Below are 27798 nucleotides of genomic sequence, written 5' to 3' on the forward strand. Positions count from 1 at the left end.
GAAAAAGCAACCTGTGTCGTCATAGAAAAACGTGTCAAAATGTCGCATTTCCTTGTGTTCCATAGATTTTATGCCTGTCGATTATCCGTCCCTTTCCTCTTCGGCGGATAAGAAAATGACAGATATAACTTAAAATAAACTCTTCTTCTATCGTGTGGGTTGTGAGGTGGAGTACCAATCTCATCAACCCGGGTGCCAGGGTTACTATTGAGCCGCCAAAAGCCCCTGACATGGCTCATGTAACGACTACGTACTTACATCAGAACGTGCCTTCCAAAGCGCGGATCGTCTTACTTTTGGACAATCAGGTGATCAGCCTGTATTGTCCTTGGGAAAAGTGATTTTTTTGTGATTTGTCCACACCGGGATTCGAACCCGGGACCTCTAGATCGTGAGCACAACGCTCAACCACTGGACCACGGAGGCCGTTATAAACAGTAAACACTAACCTCTGCTCCTCGGGAGACTTGTTGTCAATCTTGACGCTCAGCTCCTTCACTTTATCCACAGCCAGCTTGCCCGCCGTGCGGATGGCGCGCACTATGATGCGGGGGTGGACGCCTGTTGATAAAGAGGGTGGGGTGAGACGTGGTGGAGTTGGGGGTGACATGGGGGGTGATGTGGGTGGGTGAATTGGTGGAGTTGGGGATGATGTGGGGGGGTTTGAAGGGGGTGATGGGGGGGTGACGTGGGGGATGTAGGTGGGTGAAGTGGTGGAGTTGGGGGTGATGGGGGGTGACGTGGGGGTGATGTGGGTGGGTGAAGTGGTGGAGTTGGGGGTGATGGGGGGGTGACGTGGGGGTGATGTGGGTGGGTGAAGTGGTGGAGTTGGGGGTGATGGGGGGGTGATGTGGATGGGTGAAGTGGTGGAATTGGGGGTGATGGGGGGGTGACGTGGGGGGTGATGTGGGTGGGTGAAGTGGTGGAGTTGGGGGTGACGTGGGGGGGGTTGATGGGGGCGCCTCATTTCTACTATCATGATCCACATGGCCGTTCGGTAATTGGATCCGTTTGGTTTAATCATCGGCGATGGTGTAGTGGGAGGTTTTTGTCTAACAGTGGGAGCTAGTACGCTATACAGGTCGTTTGTGACCATGGTATAAGAAGACCAGGTATGCTCAGTCCTATGACAAGCCGCCATTTCTAGCCCTCTTCACTTGTGTTGGGAATGATTACTATACTACTATGATGATGACTCATTCTTTCTTTAAAATTAAGAGCTATCAATCATCCGTCCCTTTCATTTTCGGCGGATAAGAAAATGACAGGTATAACTTAAATTAAAATTAGGTGTCTGCAGGAATCGGGGCCAGTGTTTAAATGAAACGGTAAAAAAAAGACATACCCTCCTCAACGAAAGGCTTCATCCTTTTTAGGATCTCTCCGGCGAGGATCACCACAGACGTGGTGCCATCACCAACCTGAAACAACAAGTTTTTGCTATTAATATATTGTATATTTAATATTATAGTTTTTTTTTATGGCAGTTTTTAACCCATCATACTGTATGGACTTCCACAACACAATTCGGAAATTGGATCCGTGTTTATAATCATAGGGTCACGATCCGGAGGTCCCGGGTTCGAATCCCGGTGGGGACGTATCAAAAAATCACTATGTGATCCATGGGTCTGAATCAGCTGATCGTCCGAAAAAATAAGATGATTCCGTGCTTCAGAGGGCATGTGAAGCTGTTAGGCCCGGCTATTGGCCGTATGCTCCATACCCCCTCCTGTTGATTGAGGGGAGGCCTGTACCCAGCAGTGGGACGTATATAGGCTGTTTATGTTATGTATGATCCATGGGCGGATTCAGGGGCGGAGGGGGTCATCCCCCCTGATAGATTGTCTGCGACTTTTTGACCCGCACGCCCCGCACTTCTCACAACCGTGAGGCATATGCTTAGCGCTCCTATGGCGCCTTTTAATGTGATCCAAACGTCTCAAAGCTGATAGGAACTTGTCGCCACATTCGTTGCATTGATCGCACACGATAGAGGAATAGATTGCTCAAGCTTACCTCAGCGTCCTGTGATTTGGCGATATCCACCAGAGTTTTAGCAGCAGCGTGAACAATGTCCAACAACTGAAAAAGAAAACTAATCAGAATCATTTATTCAACGTAATTGTCATGGATAAACTTGTTGAAGGTCAATGTAACATTTTTGAATTTACGTCATTTCGCAAGGTGTTATGGCTGAGGAGAAGAAACAACAAGAAACTGCAACAGCAACACATCTTCTAAATCAACTTATTTTTCTTTGTTAAAATACATAAAGAAGTTAAATAGAAAAAAAGTCTTTATTTAGTAATCAGAAATTTTATAATTAAAAAAAATAATTACATTAAATTAAAATATTAATATTATTATTATATTATTTTTATTATTTTTAAATTTAATTTTTTTTTTTTTTTTTTTTTATTTTTTTTTTTTTAACGCGGTATGAACCCGTTATTATGTGTTTTAATTAGAAATTTTATAATTTATCTGTGACCTAAGAGACTACCCAATTCCTGCCAAAAACTAATAAAATAAAGTAAAAAATCTATACATTATGTATAAGTTACCCAAAAAGACCTCACCTTCATAATAGTAGCTCCATCGTTGGAGATGACCGCTTTGCCATTGTGATCGACAATCAGCTTGTCCATGCCACGTGGGCCCAGTGTGGTACGTACCTGTAATTCGTAAGTTATATTTAGTCAGAAAAATAATTTATTATTATTTATATAATTTTATTTTTTAATAGGCATTTTAAGAGCCACGCTCTTGTCGGTGTAGCATTTTCCATTCCAGTCTATCAAAGGCCAATTCCTTGACTTCCCTATAAGACACGACGTTAACCTTTTCTTTAATCTGTTCCATGTAAGCTCTTCTTGGTCTTCCCCTTCCTCTCTTTCCTTCTAGCTTTCCTTCTATGATGTTTTTAATGAATTCGTCGTGTCTTATTAGGTGTCCAATCATCTTGCCTCTTCTGTCCTCAATAATGATGATGATGATGATGATGATTGATGATGATGAATAGGCATTTTATAAGAAAAAAACGGTTTTGACATTAGTTGTTAAGTTTTTTAATATTTTTTTTCCAAACAAATGATAAATAGCAATATTCTTTTTTTAGATGTATGTATGTATGTATGTATGTATGTATGGGGTTTTTTGGGGTTCACCTTTGTCTTGTTGCAGATTAGCTCGAAGTTAAGTACCTACAGTTTTATTTTATCCAACCTGTCAATTTCTTTCAGTTTGTTTTCTGATCAAACGCGAGAGGCGACACAGAAGTGAGAGGGCCGATTTACCACCTATACCATCTAATAACCCTCAACTACAATGCCAGTCGTGCGACCGCTACTGTCGCTCTCGCATTGAACTTTACAGCCATTTTAAAAGCTGCCACAGAATCAGAATCAGAATCATTTATTCAACGTAATTATCATGGATAAACTTGTTGAAGGTCATGTAACATTTTTGAATTTACTTCATTTCGCAAGGTGTTATGGCTGAGGAGAAGAAATGACAAGAAACTGCAACAGCAACACATCTTTTAAATCAATGAGGGTACATTACAAGTTATTTAATAACTAGAGGAACACATTCAATACCAGACATTTTTATCATTTAGGTAATCATTAATCTTATAATAGGCTTTTTTACATAAAGTAAGCTTCACGTGAGCTTTAAATTTGTTCTCTGACAAATTTAACACAGAAACACTGTTTGAATCATCTGATAAAGATGTAAAGGCCTGATGTTTTCTGATCACTTTAACACTGGTAGAATGGTTGAATAAGCCATAAACTAAAAACAAGTATGTAATACCAACAAATGTCACAAAACAATTTATTTTTTTTAAAGTGACCAACCATTTGGCTTTATACCGAAAATTTTGTGTATTTCTCAACCTTGACACTGGCAGAATTATCATAAATGATAGAAGCCATACTTCAAAAAAGTTTTTTGTTTTTTTTTTTCATTTTTGTGCCCAAACATGCGATCGGTCGGCAATTTCTTGCTTAACTGTCCTCATTCCAAGGTACTCGTGAAGTTCGTCCATGCGAGTGAACCAAGGTGCTCGTTCACTTCAAAAAGCACCTTGGTTCACTTCAAAAAAATTAATTGCATTGTTTTTTTAGGCAAATTATAGCCTTTTTGACCCCAGTTATTGTTCGGTACATAGATTGTTGTATGTGTGTACTTACAGCATCGACGACAAGCTGGCACGCATTGATGTTGGAGATGAGCTGCGGCTTCCCCTGAGACTGGTCCGTCCCCTCCTTCAGCACAAGGATCTGAGGTTGCTGCAAATGTTGACAAGAAATCGATTAGGTTTTTTTTTGTCTCATCCTAACCTAATGAGCACAGGCACATACAGCTATTTTTTTTTCTTTCTCCCGAGGGTTAAGTCCACCCTCGAGAGGAGTTAATAGCATCTAGATCAACTTAATAGCATCAAACACAGAGTTGTAAATTGCATGCCTTAGTTTAAACTAATTTAGAGGTTATTGTCAACAAAATGATGTGAACTTTCGGTGACTCTGCTATTGGATACGGAGACCCTTCCAGTTTACAACAACACAGCTTTCAGTTTGTAGGTTTTTAAAGTTTTTTTTTTTTTTTTTTTCATTTTTATCTGCAGACAGTCTGTTGAATATAATAAAGAATAATAATAAAAGAATAAAATAAATTTATTGCCAGTAACAATGTACATTTGCTATATAAACTAAGTACTTAATTATGAATATTGCGAATACGGGCAAAAGGAAATGGCTCAGCTTGTGCTGCCATGGAGCCATGTTATGGCGCCATCCAGCGCTGGTTTTCAGTCATTTCCTCTTCCTGAGATATTGTGCGGAAGTAATTGTCATTAGGTGAATATAAGCAGATTAGGTGTTGGTAGGGCAAAGCATAAAAGCTCCCTTCTTTTAGGTAAGACGTACAGTCTAACTGCTATTTAAATATTGTTTAATGACGGACTTTCCTATGTTCCCCAAAAATTTTTTTTTTTTTTTTCCCTTGTTATCTGCCATCAGTCGCTAGACTATTATCAGACCCCAAAAAATACACACAATATTCGACATTTAACGAGAATTACAGTGCAATTTATCAAAAGAATTAATGTGACGTAGTACCAAAATGTATGTATATTGATTCTTGTGACCGTACATCATAATAACCATGTTTCAAACAAAAAAAAATACATAGTTCTAAAATAAGTTTCTTTATGTTACAATGTAAATAATCGTTTTATTATATAAACTGGCTCCAAAAATGTATTATGTAAATTGGATAATAGATATAAATTTAATTTTGATAACTCTCCATTGGTCTTTGGAAATATTGCAGAATTTATCAATGTAAATATCCGCTTTCTAGCAAATTATTAAGCCATACCACAATTTATCGTGTTCTTTAAATATTTTTTCAAAGAAAACGGACAAAATTGCAGTTTTTCAGTTAAGTATTGAAGATTATGTGAGCAGATGATAGGACATCTGTTTCGGGTGAATCATAGACAAGAGACAGTCGCCGGAATATACCAAAATAAAATCGCTGTAAACTTCGTCAAAACCTCAAACTTCACAGAAACAGTATTTCAAGACATTAGGAGGTTTATAACAAATAGCCTTCATACCCATACCAACGAGTTTAACAAGAAATGAAGCGTAAAAACACAAAAATATAGACATCTTCTCGAATCTTAACCTAGACTTTTAAAATCCATTTTCTCGGGTAAATACACTTAATTCACATAAAATATAACCACAACTGTGTAATTTACACATTACGCATTTCAACTGAAACTATGGAAGTAGACATTGCTGTAGGATTATTAGAGAAATTTAAAATTAAATTACCATTTTCACTTTCTGAATAACTTCACAAAACACAAGAAATACAAGAATGAACGAATAAATGACAGCAAATAACCAGTATTGCCAGTTTGAATTATTAATTCTTCCTACTGTTAAAAAAAATATAAAGCCGAAAATTCTTTCATATTTTTTTGTATTAGTTAAGAAGCTTTTAAATTAATAATATTAATAATTATGCGTAATTGTGTACACAGGACACATAGTACAGGGTACAAAAACAATATTTATAAAAAAATTAAGACTGGCCTAACCAAAGGGCCTAACAAAAATAAATGTCTTGTAAAACTTGGCAACATCACTTCAATAGTGAAACGCTATAATTTTATTTCCAATCGATTATCTAAAGAGTTTAAATTTCTTGTTCTTGCATACCATTCTAGATTAATATCACTATCACGTAAAAGACCTATAAAGCGTTATAAAATAACACTCAATAAATGGTAAATATATTTCTAAAAGCACATAATTCTGTTCTATAATCAATTCTAGTTCCATTGATTAATCGATTCTATGTAAAATAATATTTGGGTCACAACACTATTGAAAAGAAAAAAAATAACTCAGTTTGCGGCTGTGTCGCTCGTGACGTTTTTTCTCAATTTTCTCTGATTTTCCAACAATTTAGAGTATAATTAGTGAATGAAACTGCAAGAGATCCAAAAATGAGCCGTCGAGTAGACGTTAAAGCCTTGGTATCTCATATAGTGCGAGGAGATGGGTCTGATAGATGTAGAATATGTATGGGAGATACTTCGGAAGGTCAGGTCTATCTCGGGGACACAGTTATGATGGACGGGGACCGCGCTGTGACGCTTTCTGAACTGTTAGAAACTATCACAGGAGTCGAGGTGAGTAAATAATGCAATTACTTTAGTCTAAACATCAAGCTGCTTTGTTATTATGTGAATTTTCTGTGAGTAACGGAACGGCGTCATTCCCGCCTCCTTGGAACAAAATGGCCGCGATTCGTTTTACGAAATAAAATTTTAATTATATTTTATTTTTTTACTGCTTACACTTGATGTTTGGACCTATTAAGCACCAACAGTCATTAAAATTATTTATAATGTTCTTAAACTTACCTAATTTCACGTTAAAATCAATCGTTGCATTTACGGAGATAGCATTGGTGACGCAACCGTTTATTTTCACATGGAAATTAATTTGAAAATAACCTTCAAATATCCTTAATTTCGCTTAATTTTGTATTAAAAAAATAGAAAGACGATTTAGGCATGTTTATATTAAAACATTTGTAACGACCTTCGTAAATACCTACATAAGTAAGAAAAAAACGTGAGAACAGTTTCCCACTTAAACTTCTATTTTAAAAATACTACTTATTACTTGAATGACCATTTGAAACACTACATACTCCCAAAGATACCAACATCACAAAAGATGACTTGTATACCTACATACTAAGTTACATAGAAAGAATACCAAAAGCTGAAATACTGTGGCCATTTGACTAGAACCATGGTTGCAGGTACCGCTGCAAGGAGACCTGCCCTCTGGACTCTGCCATGCTTGCTTTAAATCGGCACAGGCTGCAGCCGACTTCCGGAGTCACTGCCAACATGCCATGGATCAGTGGCACACAACCGTACAGCTTCTGGAAAGCCTCCCTGATATTGAAGCCATCGGACTCAAGAAGTCCATCCATGTAATCCTACAAGACGATCAGATGGTCATCTTGAACACCGTCGAAGAGGAAATTAAAAGTGAAAAAGTGACAGATGTAAAGAAATCAGATCAAGAAACTGATATAAAACCTAGAAACTCTAGAAACACTAAAAGTGTTAAAAAAGTTTGCCAGTGCTCAGAATGTGGGAAGAGTTTTACACAACCTAAAGAGTTGTATAAGCACCTTAAAGAGTCCACAGATTATAAAAGGGCGTGCTACATTTGCGCTGCCATCATGCCTAGGGATGACCTAGTTACACATTTAATCAAAGGACACAAGAGAGATTCTTATGACTGTAAAAAGTGTCCAGCACTTCTGATGTCTCGTAAGCAGTTTGAATGGCACATGACGAAGGCACATAGCTCTGGTAGCTACTCCTGTGGAGACTGTGGGCGCAGCTTCCAGACTCTCCACGCCTTCAACGGCCACACCACAATGCACGCAGCCAAAAACTGCCCGGGATGTGACAGACTGTTCCGGAACAGGAAATGTTACATAACTCATGTCAAACACTGTTGTAACTTAGACAGAAACAGAGAAGATGCGTACCGCACGAAACATAAAGTGTTACTCGAAGTGAAAAACGTGAATGATAATAAAAAAACTAGAGTTGGAGTGAGGGGAAGCGTAGATAAAGAATGCATATGTGATTACTGTGGAAAGAAATTTGCTGGAAAGAAGTTTGTATCGATTCATATACAAACAGTTCACATGAAAAACACTCATAGGCCGTGTCATTACTGCGGCAAGTCCTACGCAGCAGTACATATGACCGAACACATTAAAAAGCACGAGGAGGTGTTATCATTTACTTGTGAACACTGCGGTGTGGTGTTAAAAACCAGATTAGGTTACATCCAGCACATACGCTTGCACACTGGGGAGAAACCGTACAAATGCAAATACTGTCCAGAGACATTTTCAGCATCTTCCAGACGTTCTGAACATGTCAGAAAAACGCACAAATCGCCGGATCAAATAGTTTTGAAGCATGTTTGTGAGTTTTGTCCAGCACGGTTCAGGCTACCGTTCCAATTGAAGCAACATGTATGTACAGTCCACAGCGATGTTCGTCGTGACAGGGCGGATTATGAGTGCAGTTTTTGTCATGTTAAGTTTAGCAGTTGTCGAGGTTTACTGTACCATAGCAGAAGACATCAAACGTTCAATTTAAAGTCGCTTAAGAAGAGCGATTTGGACGATAAAGTTACCGATAGGCGGAGAGAGAAGTAGCAATGTACTTTAATGTAAAATTTTAATGAATTTATAGTCAACATGTTAAAAGTTTATTGAATAAACAGTCATAAAAAACAAGCAGTTTTAAACTTATATCATGCATAACAACTTACTGTACTACATTTTTTTTAATGATTTAACAGACTGATACATATTAAAGACCCCAGAATAGAATTTGAATTTTAAAGAACCATACATTGCAGAGCCACAAACTAGAAAAAACTAGTCAATAACCCGTATTAAACCCGTATACAAGTTCTACCTCTACAGAGGTCACAGCGGTCCTGCGTATTACCGAGTTGCATCTCAAACTGGGAGCTCTGGAGGGTTAAAATGGCCACATCGAAGCAATTCATCTAAGAAAGCAATATTGCAATTTGACATTTGCGCATATTAAAGTAAGTGCGCAATGCAAACAAATGTCACCAAACCAAACCAAACTCGCACCAATGACTTCTTAATTAAATCTCAAGTGCAATTTACTCCAACACAGTTGACTTGAACATTATACACAGCGGCGTCACGGCGCACCTCCTACCACGTTGGTCTAACAGAAAGCTCGGTGAAGTGTGGGAACTCGGTTCATCCTGCGATGGATGTACATGTGACTAGCCCAGTTGGGAATATAGGAATAGTCGTGAGTTTATAAACGTTAAAGAGTTATAACTACACAAAATAAAAAGCAATCTTTTCACACAGACAGCACTCACATCCCAACTTACTAAAACAACCCAGATTTTTTTCCCAAGTATCTACTAAAAACGATTAATAAATAAAACACAAGATTCAGTCATTTTAAACTGAGGGCTCTAATCCACTGAATTCAATCATATGAGAAACTGAGAATTCATGTTTGGATCATAGATAATTGATCACGCAGTTTCCAGGATTTGTGCCACACAGCTGGCGAGGAGCTGGTGTAAATATACACCTATGTCTGACCTCTCTTCCAGGCGATATGTTGTTATTTGAGACAGTGGATTGACTCAAGAAATATTGTTCTAGGTGGGTGACGCCTCTCTCCTACCAGAGGCAACATGTAAGCGTTGCATGACCACACTAAGAGCCGCTTTGCCTTTCCTTGAACTATGCAAGGAGTCCACAAAAAGATGGTCAGAAATCACAGAGTTCCTCACAAATTACACAGTTCCAGAAAACATAAGAAATCTGTACATTATCGTCAAAGAAAACGGGATTAAAACTGTTTCAGATAAAATAACATGTCCTTTACCACAGGCCAGGAATGCTAAAGAAGTTTTAAGGAATTTTAAGACGAGACTTAACAGGATTAGAGCTACCAAGAAGAGGAATTTGAAAGAGCGTTCAGCGCTCAAAAACGACTACAATTGTTTTAAATGTCCAGAATGTCGAGCCCGGTTTACGAACTCCAATTATTTCAATAAACATATCAGGGATTTGGGTATGAAAGCGTGTTTGCACTGTCGAGATGTTTTCCACATCAAATCTTTGAAGAAACATCTTCAAGTAGCGCATGAAATTAATGCTATATCCTGCAGCATTTGTTACGACACATTCGAGAACCGAATTATGCTAAGGAAACACGTGAAGTTCCATCACAATAAAGGATCTCACTTCTGTGTCCACTGCAAAAGGTCGTTTTTAACTTACAAATGCTTTTCCGGCCACATACATGTGCATACGCCGCAAATATGCGTCGGTTGTAACAGGAGATTCACAAACAAGCCGTGTTTTAAAAAGCACGCCTGCGTAAATCGGGCGGCTAAATCTGAAAAGTGCATCTGTGATTACTGTTCCGCCGAATACAGCTCCAAACACGCTTTGCAAATACACATAGTAACCCAACATTTAGTTGGTAAGAGGCATCAATGCGAAAAATGTGGGAAGAAATTCTTGAGTCGGACAGCGTTGGAGGAACATGACAACACCCACAACAGAGTCGAAGACCGTTATGTTTGCGATATATGTGACGCCAAATACAGCTCAAGAAGAGGGTACCAAAGACACGTAAAGAAACATGAATTTCTGGAAACACAGACTGTTAAACGAAGAACAAATCACGAATGCTCCTTATGTGACTTTTGCTGTCTAAATAAAGCCAAGTTCGATATGCATTTAAGGTCCAAACATAATGTCGTTTTGGAATCTCCATCGGATTCCTCCAATTTCGAGACCTTAATCGTCTTATAGTATTTAAGGAGAGGGTAGCCGCAGTTTTATGCACAAAAGAAAAATAGAAACATAACATAAGTGGGACTGGGCTGGATACGTGTGCCGCATGCATCCGGAACGATGGGCAAAGATCATCACGCACTGGGTACCACAGGACAGACACCATAGACGTGGTAGACCCCGGAAACGATGGCGCGGGGAGGCGTTTGCTCAGCAGTGGGATCATACATGCTAATAATGTCACGACTAGATACCAATTGGGGTAGTGAGAGTTACATCAATCGCAAGATGAACTAAGTACCCACGGCTCACCGAGCTTTCAATTAGACTAACGTGATAGGTGATGAGCCGTATCGCCGTCTATAATGCTCGAGCCAACTTTCAATTCAATTCTTTATTCATAATAAACATTACACGTCAACAAATATTTCGATGAGTAGGTACACATTATATAGATTACTTTACAATATTTCAATATTACATCACAATAAAATCATAACAATATACAAATTACATCGCTATATTGTCATCCAAATTTTATATTATTGAGAAACTCTGTTAAGTCATAATAGGCTTTATGAACTAAATAATGTTTTAATTTATTTCCAAAGCGTGCGTCGCTGGGCGCACCCCTGATATCACTGGGTATAGCGTTGTACACTAACTGTGTTAGTGAAAACTGCACTTAAGATAAATTGAACTCATTGGTGCAAGTCCGGTGGTGCCGGGGTGCGAAAGACGCTCCCCGTTTGAGAAGCAATCCGGTATCACATATCGGACACATACAAAACACCTCGTTTCACACAGACACTACACATTGTCGTTATCGTACACGCGCACCTGTGTGTGTGACGTCTGACGCCATACGATTGAAGACTAAACTATGTTCGAGGAGGGGTGAGGTAAACCTAGCTCAGCCGCTGGTGGGGAGCGGAGAGTTGCCGTTCTATACGTAGTGTTATTCCTTACTTCGTGCCGGTGTACAGGACAAAAAAATAATAGTATATTCTATAAACTTTTCAGTTATAATTTCTGATCTATTTTATAAGAAATGTTTTGTTATACGTTACCGCGCATTATTTGTAAATAAATAAAATCGTCTTCCTTTTGTAGCTTCTATCTTATTTAATATCTCTATCGAGTACCTACAGACACTACTTACTTCACAAAGACGTTCTTGAAAATATTTTCTACCTGTCATTTCCTATCCGCTAAAAAAGAAAGGGACGGGTAATCGACAGGCATAATATTTGTGATACGACAATTTTAGGCAGAAATCTAAAACAACCCTGTAAAAAATTTACATCGGCCAATAAACCAACACAATTAAGTTGACAGCACACGTCAAACGGATTGCATATCAGCGAGATGCCTATTTGACTCGCCCAGGTTATTCATTCACACATTCATTTTAAAATTAACAGCCGTCTATAGGGTAGTTTCCAACTAGTCAAATCAGTTACTTATTACTAAACATCAAAACACGAAATTACTATGGAATTTGTATGAAAAAGCAACCTGTGACGTCATAGAAAAACGTGACAAAATCTCGCACATATTATTAAATTTGTCTTTATTAAAATTCATAAATAAGTTAAATAGAAAAAAAGGAAACGTTTTTGTCACCTCTTTATTTAGTAATCAGAATTTCATAATTTATCTTTGACCTAGGAAACTACCCAATTATCCGCCCCTATACTTTTCGGCGGATAAGAAAACGAGAGGTAAAAACCTAAAATTATATGGTGTCTACAGGAATTAGCACCACTACCTAGCTACTTAAACTCATAATTACTCAATGGAAGACAGTGAAAATAAACTACTTAGTGTAGAATGCTGGCAGCAGCTGTACGAAATGCGAAGAAAGGAATGATTCCAGGAGCCTCCCGTGGTTTCAGATGGCGGACGATTCCGAACTGCCCCCCGGCGTCTGCAGCACCTGCTCAGAAGAAGCGCTCCAATGCCGACGCTTCCGACGCCTCTGCGAAGAATCCCTGGACACCTGGCACCAATCCGTTGACTCTCTCAGCGTCATAGACTACCCAACAGACGATGACAAAACCTATTACATATTCTACGATAATGGAGTCGAAACCCTCGTCAGAGATCAGATATCCAACGCCACCAACAAGGCGGAAGCTCTGGAAAGATTGACAACCAAAGTTGAAACTAAGATTCCTAAAAAGAAAACTGAAAGAGTCGTTAAAAAATGCCAGTGTTGTGACTGCGGGAAGACCTTCACGATGCCATACTTTCTGAACCAACATCTGAAGGCGTCCAGCAAGCGGGCCTGTACGCAATGCGGGGATGTAATGTCGAAAAATGGGCTGGCGAAACATTTGCGCAAAGCGCACAATATGCTAGTTCTTGCTTGCAGCGTTTGCGCAAAGATTTTCAACACTGCGACCGCGTTAGACCACCATTTCAAACTAGAGCACGGTGAGGGCAGCCACATGTGCAAGACTTGTGGCGTCAGCTTCTCGAGTCCCAGAGCTTTGCGCGCTCACATGTACTCTCATAATCTGTTCCACTGCTCACCGTGCAATGTTAGTTTTGAGAACCGGAAATGCCACAGACACCACCAAAAAGTTTGCAAGAAAGGCCGTGAACCGGCGGCAGAGTTCAACATATACATCTGCGACGATTGCGGGGCGAAATACGACAAGAAACCGTCTTTAAAAATGCATATAATACAAAAACACTTGCATGTTTTGCCGTTTTCCTGTAAGACTTGTGGGAAGAAGACATCGACATTGGCTCATTTGCGATCGCACGAAACGATTCATAGCGCTGAGAGAAAACTATTTATGTGCCAGTGCGGGGCAGAGATGCGAACGTACTTAGGGTTTCAACTACACCAGAGAATCCATAGCGGCGAGAAACCCTATCAATGCGACGAATGTGGCGACAGGTTCCTATCAGCTTCGAGACGTTTGGATCACATCAAAAGGCGCCACAGGAGCGCTAAGGACATGCCTCACGGTTGTGAGAAGTGCGGGGCAAGGTTTGTCCGACCGTTCGAACTGAAGAAGCATTACATGTCGGTCCATTACTCCAATGTAGATGTGAAGCCGATGACGAAAAGGATCAGGAGGGTGTTTTGAAGGTTATTCTCAGTTTTTTTTATTAAAAATATACTAAAATCTTTTCATTCGAATCTTCTATCACGTCGGTTGTGAGTTGGATTACCAACCCCATCAACCCTGGTGTCTGGGTTACTATTGGGCCGCCAAAGGTTAGGACATTACCCCATTACAAACCCACACATCATCATACAATGTTTACCCTAATATCATAGACTAAAGAATAACACGGGGGTTAAAAACATGCCACATAAAACATCACTAATTTAAGAGCCACGCTCTTGTCGATGCAGTATTTTCCATGCTACTTTTTTAGGGAAAAATAGAGCAGTGGTTTCCATCTTGCCTTCCGCCCCGCAGTACTCTGACACAAGTCGGATGGCGCCCAGAGTAGTCTATTACAAAGCCATACCAGGAACCCACACGATAGAAGAAAAATAAAAAATTCAGCATGTTCACAGTAGTTGGTACAATAGGCATAATACAACTATTGGACGCGCGACCGCGGTCCACCTCCTCACTAGCAAACAATCCATAAACTAAACCGATATGTTTCTTTTTCCTTTGATAGGTTTGCTCTAGGCCCCAGACTTGCCCGAAAGCAAGCAAATGTCTGGCATTAAATGTCTTCCTCTAGTTATTAAACAACTTGTAATGTATACCTACATTGATTTAAAAGACGTGTCGCTTGTCATTTCTCCTCAGCCATAACACCTTGCGAAATGACGTAGATTCAAAAATGTTACATTGACCTTCAACAAGTTTATCAGAATCAGAATCATTTATTCAACGTAATTATCATGGATAAATGATTCTGATTTCTGCATTGACGAGGCCTAAGATGGAGCTCGCTCGCCCAGAAGGTGCCTGTTCCGGCCTTGAAAGCACCCGGTATTTACCTTCACAATACAGTTACAGTATTTTCCTTCATTCCAGATGCAAGAAGACTCTGCTTATCCTCCTGGTGCATGCGTGGCCTGCACCAGTGCAGTGGTCGCCGCTCAGGAGTTCCGCACGCTCGTCAGAACCTCGCACGCTATTTGGCACCAAGCCATCGAGAAATTAGAAGAGCTGCCAAATGACGTCACAGGCCCTGCTCCTGTCAAATCCATCTTCGCTTTCATCAAAAAAGACAATATGTCAATCCACGTTGTCAAAGACTACGCCGGGGGCGACCCTAAAACTGCCCTCGACAAACTCACCGGGAAAGTTCAAGAGAAGAAGAAAAATGAGAAGAAAACCCGAATAGCCAGGACAGGCCCTTTGTGCGACTGCACGGACTGCGGGCAACACTTCTTAAGCCCTTACTATCTTAACTTACACCTGAAGAACAGCGGTCAGAAAGACGCTTGCCTCATCTGTGGAACCATAGTCTTAAGAGGACAAGAGATGAAGGAGCATCTCACCTTAGTCCACAGACAAACAGTCCATATTTGCCGTCACTGCCCTTCGCTATTCGAAAAAGAATCGGAAATGAAGAAACACATCAAAACTGCTCATAAACCGGGCGCTTTGACTTGCGGCGACTGCGGGCGGACGTTCCCAAGAAGTGGGGCGTTCGAAGCTCATTCTCAAATGCACGCGGTGCGAACGTGTCGTACTTGCGGTAAACAGTTCACAAATAGGGGTTGTTACAGGAAGCACAGGTCGAAATGCGAGCCTACAGCCAAACCGGACGCGCACGGCATACCTAAAAGCAAACGTTCCAACATACGCGACCCGGCCACCTTCATCTGCGATTATTGCTCGAAATCTTACCACTCCCGCCCTCAGTTAAAGAACCATATAATCTGGATCCATATGAATATAAGACCGCACCAATGTCAGTGGTGCGGGAAAAGGTTTTATACACCAGCGCGTTTGGCTGAACACTCGGTGGTACATACTAGGGAACGCAACTTCGGATGCGATATTTGTGGCGCGAAATTAGTTTCCAAAATGGCCGTCGTCTATCATAGGCGGCGGCATACGGGGGAAAAGCCGTACAAATGCGAGGATTGTGGCGAGTGCTTTATTTCGGCTTCGAGGAGGACTGAGCACGCGAAAAGACGGCATTTCAAAGGTCTAAGGTTACAATGCACGTTTTGTGTAGCCACGTTCGTAAGAAGCCATGAGCTGAGAAAGCACGTAGAAAAGGCGCATAAGGGTAAAGAGGACTTCGATACGTTGAAATTGCAAACTATAACAGGAATTTAATATTACATAACATATACATAAACGGCATATACACGTCCCACTGCTAGGCACAGGCCGACCCTCAATCAACCGGAGGGGGTATGGAACATATTCCACCACGCTGCTCAACTGCGGGTTGGCGGAGGTGTTTGGGCCGGTAGCCCGGGACACCATAGCGTGTCTTCCGAAGCACGGAATCATCTTACTTTTTCGGACAATCAGGTGATTCAAGTCTGCAATGTCCTTACCAAACAAAGGACAGTCTCACAAAGTGATTTCGACAATGTCCCCATCGGAAATCGAACCCGGACCTCCAGATCGTGAGTCCAACGCTCTTAACCACAAGACCACGGAGGCTGTGGAATTTAATTATAGTAAAATCAATTTCTAATGTCAGAAACGCTATAAAGAACCAGTGAGATCTGCACTGCACTGATTTTTTTGCTACAAAAAAAAGTTTAGAATAAATATGACAACATAATGCGAAAATGGGGTTGTCCATTTTTTTTCTTCCGGCTTCCTCGGTTAGGTTTACGGGCGTGATGTATGAACCTTTTTTGATTTGTATGCCGATTAATTATAAATTATATAAAACACCTTTTTACTACACTGTTTATAAGTAAAAAAAAATACCCCATGAATTACCCCTGTATATTTTTGTTACTTAGTAATAAATTACTTATTTAATTAATTATTTGATGTTTTATTTATATTTTAACTTTTCTCGTCAACCCTCGAGAGTTACTATTGAGCCGCCAAAGTCCCTGACATGGCTTATGTAACGACTACTAGTATTTAGTAAATAGAGGCTGCTTATCGTGCCCTCCTGAAAACGGGATCATCTTACATTTTTGAACAATTGGTGTGTTTTTGAGAGGTGATTCCAGCCTGAAAATATCCTTACCAAACAGGGACCTTACTTTGCTGTGCCCAAGCAGGGTCAATGATGAGTTTTTTTCTATAACACTACTATCTCTATTTACCACATGGAAAACAATAAAAGTTTTTATTCAATTACAAGTTCAATGCTCTAACCCACCACCACCGTGGCTATAAAAAAAACAATATAATATATACGAAAAGTTTTTTTACCCGACTGGGAAAAACATCTGGTATGTGTCTAGCTATTAGTTATCTATTTTGAGGTCTAGCTAGCTATTTTCTTCTTATCGTGTGGGTTGTAAGGCGGAATACCAACCTCATCAACCCTGGTGTCAGGGTTATTACTGAGCTGCCAAAGGCCCCTGATATGGCTCATGTAACGACTACATACTTACATCAGTAAGTAGTAACCGGGACCAACAGCTAAACATACTTTCGGACAATCAGCCTATAATATCCTAACCAAACTAGTAATTTTTATGATTTGGCCCACCGGGATTCGAACCCGGGGCCTCCGGATCGTGAGCCCAACGCTCAACCACTGGACCACGAAGGCCGATAGCTAGCTATTATTCCTCATAACTTTTATTTATCATTTCAAGCAAATCCAACACATTGTTTTTAATCGATTTCACGAATTAATCGTTAGTTTACGTTTAAGTCGATCGATTTCTCTTCTTAGGACTACAGCATTATGTTGTCAGTATTGTCATTTTGACGTTTCAGTACAGTACTCTTCCTCGCCTAATCTTGCTGAAGCTGAATTTTTCTCTAAAAATAACATAAAAACATGTCGTTTAAGGCAGATTTTCGGCAAATATTGAAGCCCTATTACTGGGTGAACATTCTGCTTAGCCTTTCCTACGTTACGTGCAAGCGAACCGCACTTATTTGCAACTTTTTGTTCCCGAGCAGTGATTGTGAATTGGATACTAGAGAAACGGAAATTCTATTTTTCCTAATTATAGTCGTTATGTTGAGAACTAGGAAGGCGGGAAGTGTTACTATGGTGAACTATCTATCGTCGTCTTTCGTTTATACTAAAATTGCCAACTTAATTCTTTGGTTCTACGCTGATATAAGGTTAGTTGTTAATATTAAGTGTTTATCCACCGCATAAGACTATACAGAAATCGAATTACTTAGCACAGAAAATTAATTTAAAGCTCATGTGAAGCTTACTTTATGTGAAAAAGCTTATGAGATTAATGATTACCTAAATAATAAAAATGCTTGGTATTAAATGTATTTGTTGCAATTATATATTAGTAGTAGTATATATTAGTTGCAGTTTCTTGTCATTTCTTCTCCTCGGCCATAACACCTTGTGAAATGACGAATAGTAAATTCGAAAATGTTAAATTAACCTTCAACAAGTTTATCCATGATAATTATGTTGAATACATGATTCTAATTTCTAGGGTTTAAGTTAGAACCCCGACACGTGACTCAAACATAGCAGTGAAACACAACTCTCCTTTTTCTTCGCCACAGTTGGTTAAAAGTGATGTTTGCAATAAGCTCTGTATCTCCAACAGATATGGCCTGCCCTACGGTGCGCTGCTCATCCTGACAGCCCTGCTGCTGCCAGAACCAACATACTCAGGCCCGGAACACATCACATACTTCCGTGGACCGCAGACGTTGGAGGATGAGCTTAAACGGAACAAGCATGTTACTTGGGTGAGTTAAAACTACAATAAAAAACTCTTAATTGCACTTAAAAATATAAAAAAAATATGTTATTATAATTAGATAGGTAGTACAACAGGCAGCCTAATTGCTATTTGCAGTGCAAAATGAAATGTTGATAAATATAAGTATACCTAGATAAACTATATTAAAAACAATACATAGAAGACAATGAATAATGATTATAATAATATGTATATAAATACGTAAATATACAGGGTGTAAGTGACATCGTAACGAAAAAAAAAATGGAACATCTATTTAATTGTACTAAAAACGATGGTAGGTGTTGCAAATGTTTAATTAAGATTGAGTTTTTACTGCGCCGCAATGTAAATCGAACGACGCGAAATGGTCGTTAGACCTACCTACGCGCGGCTACGTTACGCGTGCGTGATACGATGTTGATACCTAGGTAGGTTTTTTAGTGGAGTTTTCATTCTCTTTTATTTAGATGCTTAGTGGTTCAACGTTGAAAAATTGTTGAGTTTGTTGAAGTACCTACTGCCACGATTTTTCACGCACGGTACCTACCTACCAGTTATTAAAATGTACTTAACTTATTAAAAACACTACTCTTACCTTATCTTAATTGTTATTCCTTCGGATGAAGTACCTAGGTACAGTCAGGAGCAATTTAATGTACCCACTTTAGGACTCTGTCGCACTAACATATTTTTTTTTTTTTTTGGTTTGGTTTTCCCCGAAGGGTAAGGCAAAGGGAACTATGCCCATACAGCCATGTCTGACGTATTTTTTTTCTTGATGATTAATGAAATGATGAAAGGTGATGATGATGAAACCTAAGCCCCCACCCTCGGAGTAGACTCCTACTCCGAACCCCAAACGAATTAACTCAAAAGTCCGCATAAACTTTTGAGTTATGAAGCGGCTTCCCGGCACGAAGCGAAAATAGGCAGATACACTTTGTTCATTGAATACTCCAATATAATAACACTCGCGAATGTCTTCCGACTAACTTAATGCGATCATTAACCACAAAACACCACTTCGTATTAATTATTTAGATTACCCAATGAAGAAAGCAACTGTCCCGTTCCCGTTTCCCGCCGAAAAGCCATAACCACGAAAAAATATCCTCGAAAAATTTCGCGCGATTCGGGTCAAGTTTTTTTTTCTTTTGCCCATTTGTGGGTCAGGCTAAGATCATACGACCATGCTGCCTAGTCTTCAGTACGATTCGGGTCAAGGTTAGCATCCGACTGAAAGGAAGGGCGGCGGCGGCGTTAAAAAAAAAATCGCATGGACAGGAGAAGGACCCAGTCTCAGTATCTTTTAAACTTCTATTTTGTTGTGTCCGAAAGGGTCTATGATGTGAAACTCTTAAGTAACTTACAAACTTTTACACCATCATAGTATGCAAATAAAGAATATTGAATATTAATGGTTAAACACGGCCGTCCCGACTTTTTTTTTAATTAAGATGGATTTGCTCTTGACTTCATTCTTCCCCGAGGAGAAGAAGAGATCGACGGTGGAACGAGCTTACCCAGAAAATGCCTATTCACCCGTGATTTAAAGGGCCCCAGGTTATAAGATACAGGAAACACCGACGCCGGCAGCGCATTCCATTCCTTGGCTGTGCGCATTATGAAAGATGAAGCGAAGCGCTTGGTGCGGATTTGTGGTACAGTCGTGAGCAATATAATGTACCCACTTTAAGACTGTCGCACTAACATGTTTGGCATTTAGTGAGACTTACAGTTCAATTTGTCAAAAAAGTTAATGTGACATGGTACCAAAGTGTATACATATTAATGCTCGTGACCGTATGCCAAGTAAGGATGGTAACCCGCCGTACGTCTGGCTTGACAAAGCTACGGGTTCAAGCCAAAAATTTTCTTCTTTTTTTTTCAATTTAAATTTTCTCTTTGTGAGTCAAATGTATGTAACTTTTCAGGTGGTATGCGTGTACGCAGCGTGGCACCCGGCCTGCGTCAACTTCGCGCCAGTGTTCGCCGAGCTCTCAGCCAGCTATAGCCTGGACAACTTGAAGTTTGGCAAGCTGGACGTGGGCAGGTGAGGCTCACTATAAGCCGGAGCATGGTATATGAAGACCAGAAGGCTCTGCATGGCACCCCGCCGCGCGCGGCGCGAGTTATAAATAAATAAATAAAATAAAAAGAGTTTATTTCGGACATGTTCCATAGTGGTTAGTAACAAGCAATAAACAACTTAATCTAGTGTTAGTAATAGAACGATAAAAATAAAATAACATTTACACACGACACGGCTCGACAATTATAAACAACAAGAAAACGTACACATTAACACAACACATTACTAATAAGCAGGTTCCCACCGCCTGGTCACCGGTATCTGCAAGTCCACTTCAGTATGTAAGCGCATCCAGTGGCCCAGCAGTGGGGAGTCCCACCTATCAGTCAACACGCTCAGAATGAATGTTATATCGAGGCCTTCGACCAATAGCCTTTGACGTCCATCTACGTATAACTCCCGGCAAACTTCTTGAGCATCGAGTGTCGTAGTGGGGGAAAGTTCGCGCACGTACACTTACGTGCAAAAAAAAATGAACTTATGATTATTTTCTTAACTTCATTAAAAAAACAATTATTATATTATTTAATTATGTAAATAAAACCAAACTTAAATTATTATAGTTTATTAAAACTTATATTTAATAGAAAACTAATCGTCAGGTAAGTGTGATATTCCTTCCATGAGGTTAGTTTAATATTTATAATAAAAAAATATATCTAACAACACAATAAAACAAAAAACAAATTAACAAATGAGCAATAACAAAAACGTGACAGTTTCACTGCACGCAAGTGTATTCGGGAGTCAAAGGGACGAAGACAGAGTGCGCGGGGGAAGGTTCGACTGATCTACCAATAGCCGGTCGATGCGGGACTCACCCGCCCCCGCGCCCCGTACCGCACCACCAAAGAGATCTAAAATTCGGTTGTGCGCAGTCAAGGTCGATGCTCAAGAAGTTTGCCGGGACCTATACATAGCATTCAGGCTATGTTCCCCAAAATAAATACAGATGGTGCTGTAAAAATTTGCCTTCGTTTAACCATTTAATTTCATGGATAACAGACATGCATGACCCTTGATACTCCACCCACATCTTACTTTCGGACAGTCAGGTGAGCAGCCTGTAATGTCCTAACCAAACAAGGGTACACAAAGGGGCCGTCCATTAATCATGTGATATTTTTTTTGCCATTTTTCCAACGTGTGAACCGGTTAGTGAGTAAAGTAAAGAAGGTCCTCGTTAAGTATGAATCCGTCGCTTTTTAGTAGTCATTCAGATTTGGTCGGATAACCAGCCGTTGTTTACATATTTTGGTTTTTTGTTTATATTTACTTAATGCGTAACATTTGAAGCTCAATATTTTCACCATATATTTTTGACTAAAGGCACAAGATTTTGGTTTACACCTACACATCTGGGATTGTGCCAGTTCCTTGTATTTTGCCGTCAAAGTTATGACACCATCGTTTTTACTTTTAGCAAGATTATTCAAAAACGCATGCATGAACATTTTTGAAACTTTGTATGGTTATTATTAGCGTCAAGAAAGACCGAATACAGTTTTCAGCGAAGTTATGCCTTGTCTCATTTAGGCGCTGCGATGTTTTTTCGGGTTTTCATAAAACCGCGATAACTTGAAAACTATAAATATTTTCTAAAATCTAATTGGGGCACAAAGGGGCACACATTAAGAGCTACTCGCGTATGTTTATTCTACAGGGGCACATGCAATGGTTTTAGAGATATACTATTCATCAAAACGTTACTCCAGCAGGAAATGCAATATCTCGAAAATCTGAAGGGGCACAGATTTTATTTTTGGGGGCACATTTTGGCACACATATAAGCTATCTGGCCATGCACAATTTTTCTCTCTCCGATCATTCGTTTAGAATTTTCCTGCTAGAAAAACGTTACCCCAGCAAGAATCGTTTTTTCGATTTTTTTTCGAAACGACAGGGGGCACACATTTTTTATGTGGGGGCACATTTACAGCAGATAAGGCACCAACTATACGTTCTACTCATATAACTCTAGGAGATACTTTCTTGTTGGGGTAACGCACACCCACCAGTGAGCTAGTGAGCCCAACGCTCAACCACTGGTCCATGGAGATCGTTAAAAGTTTTACTCACATAATACGTCCCACTGCTGGGCACAGGCCTCTCCTCAATCAACCGGAGGAGGTCCCGTGCTTCGGAAGGCACGCTAAGCCGTTGGTCCAAGGCTACTAGCCCAAATACCTCCACCAACCCGCGATGGAGCAACGTGGTGGAGTATGCTCCATGCCTCCTCCGGTTATCATACATACATACATAAACTCACGCCCGTAATCCCAAATGGGGTGGGCAGAGCCACAAGTAATCAAAGACAACTTGCAGCCACTGTTGATACGAAGTCCTAAGATGGATATGATGAACCTTGTGGTGATAAGGGATCAGCCTATCGCCCATAACATTAGTCCATCATGTTAGAGGACGCAATCCCTCTGTCGGTTTTTACGACATGCCCGGGAAGACAAGCACATAAACTCTTTATGTTTCACTTTCCTTCCACCGACTGTAATTGGAATACCATTGTATTTAAGTCTATAAATTATGTAATACAAACTGGATTAAAAGAAAAGAAAGGAAAACATGAAACAGTAGGACTAGGGCCCTGTGCTGGGAGGTTTTCTGGCCACGTCTTTCCCTCAGCGTTACAGATTCCGATGTGGTAGTAGTTTTACAGCTAGTTACATAATATGTAATTTAATTTTGACGTTCAAAAAGCGCTAACTTTGTAAGCCAATTTTGAAAAATAAATATTTTTGAATTTTTTTTTTTTTTTTTTTGAGCAGCTGAACGTGTTCTATGTTTTTTATTTGCTCCCAGAACAGCATAGAAGCATCATCCGGTTATCATCATCATCAATTTAAGAGCCACGCTCTTGTCGGTGTAGCATTCTCCATGATAGATAGATAAAATACTTTATTGAGCACAATGGACATAAAATACAAAGATAAGGACAACATAATGCAGAAAAGCACAACAGCCGGCCTTATCATGCTACTTTTTTGGGGAAAAATAGGGCAGTGGTTTCCCTCTTGCCTTCCGCCAGTACTCTGTCTGACGCAAGTGGTATGGCGCCCAGAGTAGTCTATTTCAAAGCCGTACTAGGACTCCTGTCCTCCGCCTCTGAATAGTACTGACAGTTACTGCTGCCCTCTGTCAGGTTCCAGGTTACAGTCCCTGTGACTTGCCCCTTCCGTCCGGTTACTTATATAAATTATTAATTTATTACTAATATTCAGATACCCGGACGCAGCGACCAAGTACAGGGTCCAGGATGGTCCCACCAGCAGGCAGCTGCCCACCGTGCTGCTGCTCGGAGACGGAGTGGAGAAGATGAGGCGACCCAACGCTGATCACTCCGGGAAACTGCTCAAGTTAGTACATTTTTATTTTTATAATCATCATCACCAGCCCATTAACGTCCCCACTGCTGGGGCACGGGCCTTCCTTATGGACGGATAGGGAGATCGGGCCTTAAACCACCACGCGGGCCCAGTGCGGATTGATGGTTATTAACGACTGCTAATGCAGCCGGGACCAATGGCTTAACGTGCCTTCCGAAACACAGAGGAGCTCGAGATGAAAACTTTTAGTTTTTTATTTTTTTGTGGTCACCTATCCTATGACCGGCCTTTGCTAAACTTGCTTAACTTCAACAATCGCAGACCGAGCGTGTTAACCGCTGCGCCACCGAGCTCCCCAATTTTTATAATAATCTTCTTCTATCGTGTGGGTTGTGAGGTGAATTACCATCTTCGTCAACCCTGGTGTCAGGGTTATTATTGAGCCGCCAAAGGCCCCTGATGTGACTCAAGTAACGACTATTTACTTAGATTTATATAGGTGAATTTCGGTGGCCGTAAACTAATCGAAGATTTTTGTATTTCAACACGTTGAACGCCAGACTAAAAATCATGGTCTAGCCGAGTGCGTTGCGAGACAGAGACGTCCCGACCCGAGAGATGGCAGACACCAGTGTCCATTCGACATCCATTTGACATCTCGGAAAATAATGAGTAAATCGCTTTTCCGTAAGTGTGTTATTTTCTTGTTATTTCCAGACCATATTCGCAAAAATGTCTCTACGATTTTTGGACAATTGGGTCGTGTACTAGGTTCAAGATAAATTATGAAATTCTGATTACTAAATAAAGACACATCTAAAACTAACGAAAAACATTTTCTTTTTTCTATTAAACTTATTTATGAATTTTAATCAAGAAAAACGTAATAATAAGTCCGACATTTTGTCACGTTTTTCTATGACGTCACAGTGTGCTTTCATACAAATTCCATAGTAATTTCGTGTTTTTACGTTTAGTAAAAAGTAACTGATTTGACTAGTTGGAAACTAGCCTATTCTCACATTTTTGGTGTGGCTTCAGGGGAAAGTACATCGGCGGACACATGGTGGCCATCATGGCGTTCAACGTGTTAAGGGCCTGAGGGGTGCCACTTTGAGGTCTCGCACCACCTAAATATTTTGCTAGGGTCGTCATTGATTATTAAAATGCTAATCTAAAAATGAAAGCCAGTCTAAAATAAACAAAACTCACTCCCATTTTATGTTTCGACTTATTTTCGAAAAATATTCAACCTCTTTTCAGGTTCCTATTCTCAAAAGACAACGTGAAAGCGGCCTTCGACCTGGACGGTATCTACCAGGAGTGCAAGGAAAGACTATCCACCGCCAAGATATGCAAGAAGACCGAAAAGACCGAGTAGACCTAACAAAGTAGACCGAGAAGACCTAGTAGACCAGTAGATCGAGAAGACCAGTAGACCGAGAAGACCAGTAGAGAAGAGTAGAAATACGACCATTTCCTTCATTCCGCGATTCCTGTGCTACACCCTGTTATTTATCACTAAAATCCATAGATTACACTTTTAGAGTTGCACCACATCTGGCAGCACCTCATAGCACTTTCCTTTTCTGTTACTCAGAACCATCATTTGCTAGAGCGAGAGAAAGCGACTCCACATTTTTGACCGTGACAAAATTTAAGAAGACTTGCAAGATAATTAAAACACATTATAACGGGTTTTTATCGTGAAGTAGCTTCTGCCGTTCATAACACAAGTTTGTCTGTAAAAACCCTAATAAGACACACACAAGGAAAGAGAGGCAGGGGAGGACCAAGAAGAGCTTACATGGAACAGATTAAAGAGAAGGTGAACGTCGTGTCTTATAAGGAAGTGAAAGAATTGACCTTTGGTAGACAAGAATGGAGAATGCTACACCGACGTAGCTTTAAATTGATGTTGAAGTCTGACATCTGGCACCAAGACCTGTTTTTTACTTGACTTGTAGATTCGCCTCGGATAGCGTTCACCATTTGCCCGGACAAGTGGGGCATTCGATCCTAATGTGACGTCGGCAAATGGGTAATCGCCTGAGTGCATGTGTTGTAATGAATCTCATAGAATAACGTGCAGGGAGCTAAAAAGGCCCACATCAAAACAATTTATCCAAAAACGCAATGGGTGAATATCAAAATGAGCCAAGTTTGGTGGCGAACTGTCATATTATGTTTTCGTGAAAAATTGGGTTCCGACATGAAAAAGGATAGTTCTAGCTACGAGGAACAAGTTACCTCCAATTTTTCACGAAAACATAATATGACTGGATTCTCTTAAAATGCATAAATGGTTTTGTCATAATTTTAATTATCATAATCCTTTTTGCATAACGTTTTTTAGCATAATAGTACTTTCCCATAATAACATCTAGGAATACTGGTTTGTTAGATATAACTTATTTTTGGACTAATATTTGTTGGTATAAATTTGATTCGCATATAAATAGGTATCCATAATTCTTTTTTAGAATAATAGTGTTTTGTCATAATTTTTACAAGGCATACCAGTAGGTTAGGGTGCGGTGGGGGTGGCCCTTGGGCCACCCCTACGCCGCCAGCATGTTTATCTTACACACGAAAAGTATACTGAATGATGACCAACAGCATGAAATAGAGTCAAAAAATATAAAAAGTCATAATCATGAACCAAATGCAGCCTAGGAAAAAATAAGTTTCGGAAATGTTCAAAGTTGTGCCAAAGCTTTTCTCATTCGGAGTATAGTTTTTATGCTTATAATAATTATGCTTATATATCATTATTGCCATTAATTATTATGCTTATAGTAGTTATGAGTTTCAAATGTATGCATAAAAAGTTATGACAAATAATACTATACGTAACTAATAATAGGACAAGTAACATTATGCCATGGTAAATTATTACATAAACTTTTATGCGTTAAAATAGAGAACCTATGACAGTTCGCCACCAAACTTGGCACATTTTGATATTCACCCCAATATTGCTATTTAACATTTATGTGTATTGTGCACATACTTTATATCCGTATTTCACTATAAGTTGACGACATACATACCGTATTCCTTACGGGCTAGGCAGATCACAAAGCACTGAAGAAAAAATAATGGTGCTAATTCCTTTAAACACCATCTAATTTTAAGTTATACCTGTCATTTTCTTATCCGCCAAAAAGGAAAGGGACGGGTAATCGACAGGCATACAATTTATGGAACACACGTCAATTTTAAGCACAAATCTAAAACAACCGTCTAAAAATTTTACATTGGCCAATAACCCGACAGAATTATGTTGACAGCACACGAAAAAGGTTTGCATACAAATTCAAAAATATCTTCATTCAGTAGGTAACATAGTTACACTTTGAATCGTCAATTTTACATAACGAACGTCTCATCCGCCTAAAACATACCTACCAGCGAGATACCTTTTTGATTCGCCCGGGTTATTCATTAATTTACTCATTCTTCCTAAAATTAAGAGCTGTCAATCATCCGTCCCTTTCCTTTTCGGCGGATAAGAGAATGACAGGTATAACTTATAGGAGGTGTCTGCAGGAATCGGGGCCATTGTTTAGTTAAAAAATGTACTGTGCTCGTATTTG

General features: G+C 39.8%; 3 protein-coding genes across 6 annotated transcripts in view; 2 read left to right on the forward strand and 1 right to left on the reverse strand.

Moving 5' to 3' along the window:
• LOC126378776 (T-complex protein 1 subunit eta) overlaps positions 1–5919 on the reverse strand; it is a 299946-nt gene extending 294027 nt beyond the window's left edge. For all 4 annotated transcript variants that reach the window (XR_007568136.1, XR_007568137.1, XR_007568135.1 and 1 more), the window contains exons 1-6: positions 5856–5919; positions 4200–4298; positions 2583–2678; positions 2020–2085; positions 1346–1421; positions 450–561 (exon numbers count right to left, since the gene is read on the reverse strand). Coding sequence is in view for 1 of the 4 variants with exons in the window: in XM_050027168.1 (XP_049883125.1) it covers positions 450–561; positions 1346–1421; positions 2020–2085; positions 2583–2678; positions 4200–4298; positions 5856–5858 (452 nt within the window). In the remaining 3 variants the exon portion in view is untranslated. The remainder of the gene's footprint in view (positions 1–449; positions 562–1345; positions 1422–2019; positions 2086–2582; positions 2679–4199; positions 4299–5855) is intronic.
• Positions 5920–6432: 513 nt separating this feature from the next.
• Positions 6433–16509, forward strand: LOC126378716 (zinc finger protein 91-like). The gene is made up of 5 exons (XM_050027096.1): positions 6433–6721; positions 7363–8789; positions 9802–9835; positions 12846–13955; positions 14967–16509. Exons 1-5 carry the CDS (start codon positions 6536–6538, stop codon positions 16224–16226), a joined length of 4017 nt encoding a protein of 1338 aa, XP_049883053.1. The 5' UTR covers positions 6433–6535; the 3' UTR covers positions 16227–16509.
• Positions 16510–17805: 1296 nt separating this feature from the next.
• Positions 17806–27312, forward strand: LOC126378790 (thioredoxin-related transmembrane protein 2 homolog). The gene is made up of 5 exons (XM_050027192.1): positions 17806–18170; positions 18626–18770; positions 20701–20819; positions 24095–24229; positions 25463–27312. Exons 1-5 carry the CDS (start codon positions 17878–17880, stop codon positions 25578–25580), a joined length of 810 nt encoding a protein of 269 aa, XP_049883149.1. The 5' UTR covers positions 17806–17877; the 3' UTR covers positions 25581–27312.
• The last annotated feature ends 486 nt before the right edge of the window (positions 27313–27798 follow it).

Source organism: Pectinophora gossypiella, chromosome 27, assembly GCF_024362695.1.
Source record: "Pectinophora gossypiella chromosome 27, ilPecGoss1.1, whole genome shotgun sequence".
NCBI classification, from domain to species: Eukaryota; Metazoa; Arthropoda; class Insecta; order Lepidoptera; family Gelechiidae; genus Pectinophora; species Pectinophora gossypiella.

What these genes read in the sequence shown, in the direction of transcription:
- LOC126378716 (XM_050027096.1), top strand. Translation starts at nt 6,536, where the DNA reads ATGAGCCGTCGAGTAGACGTTAAAGCCTTGGTATCTCATATAGTGCGA. An exon ending in TCTCCTACCAGAGGCAACAT is followed by an intron (nt 9,836 to 12,845) that starts GTAAGCGTTGCA and finishes CCGTGGTTTCAG; the next exon opens with ATGGCGGACGATTCCGAACT. An exon ending in AGAAGTGCGGGGCAAGGTTT is followed by an intron (nt 13,956 to 14,966) that starts GTCCGACCGTTC and finishes CCTTCATTCCAG; the next exon opens with ATGCAAGAAGACTCTGCTTA.
- LOC126378790 (XM_050027192.1), top strand. Translation starts at nt 17,878, where the DNA reads ATGTCGTTTAAGGCAGATTTTCGGCAAATATTGAAGCCCTATTACTGG. An exon ending in GGAACAAGCATGTTACTTGG is followed by an intron (nt 18,771 to 20,700) that starts GTGAGTTAAAAC and finishes GTAACTTTTCAG; the next exon opens with GTGGTATGCGTGTACGCAGC. An exon ending in GGCAAGCTGGACGTGGGCAG is followed by an intron (nt 20,820 to 24,094) that starts GTGAGGCTCACT and finishes ACTAATATTCAG; the next exon opens with ATACCCGGACGCAGCGACCA.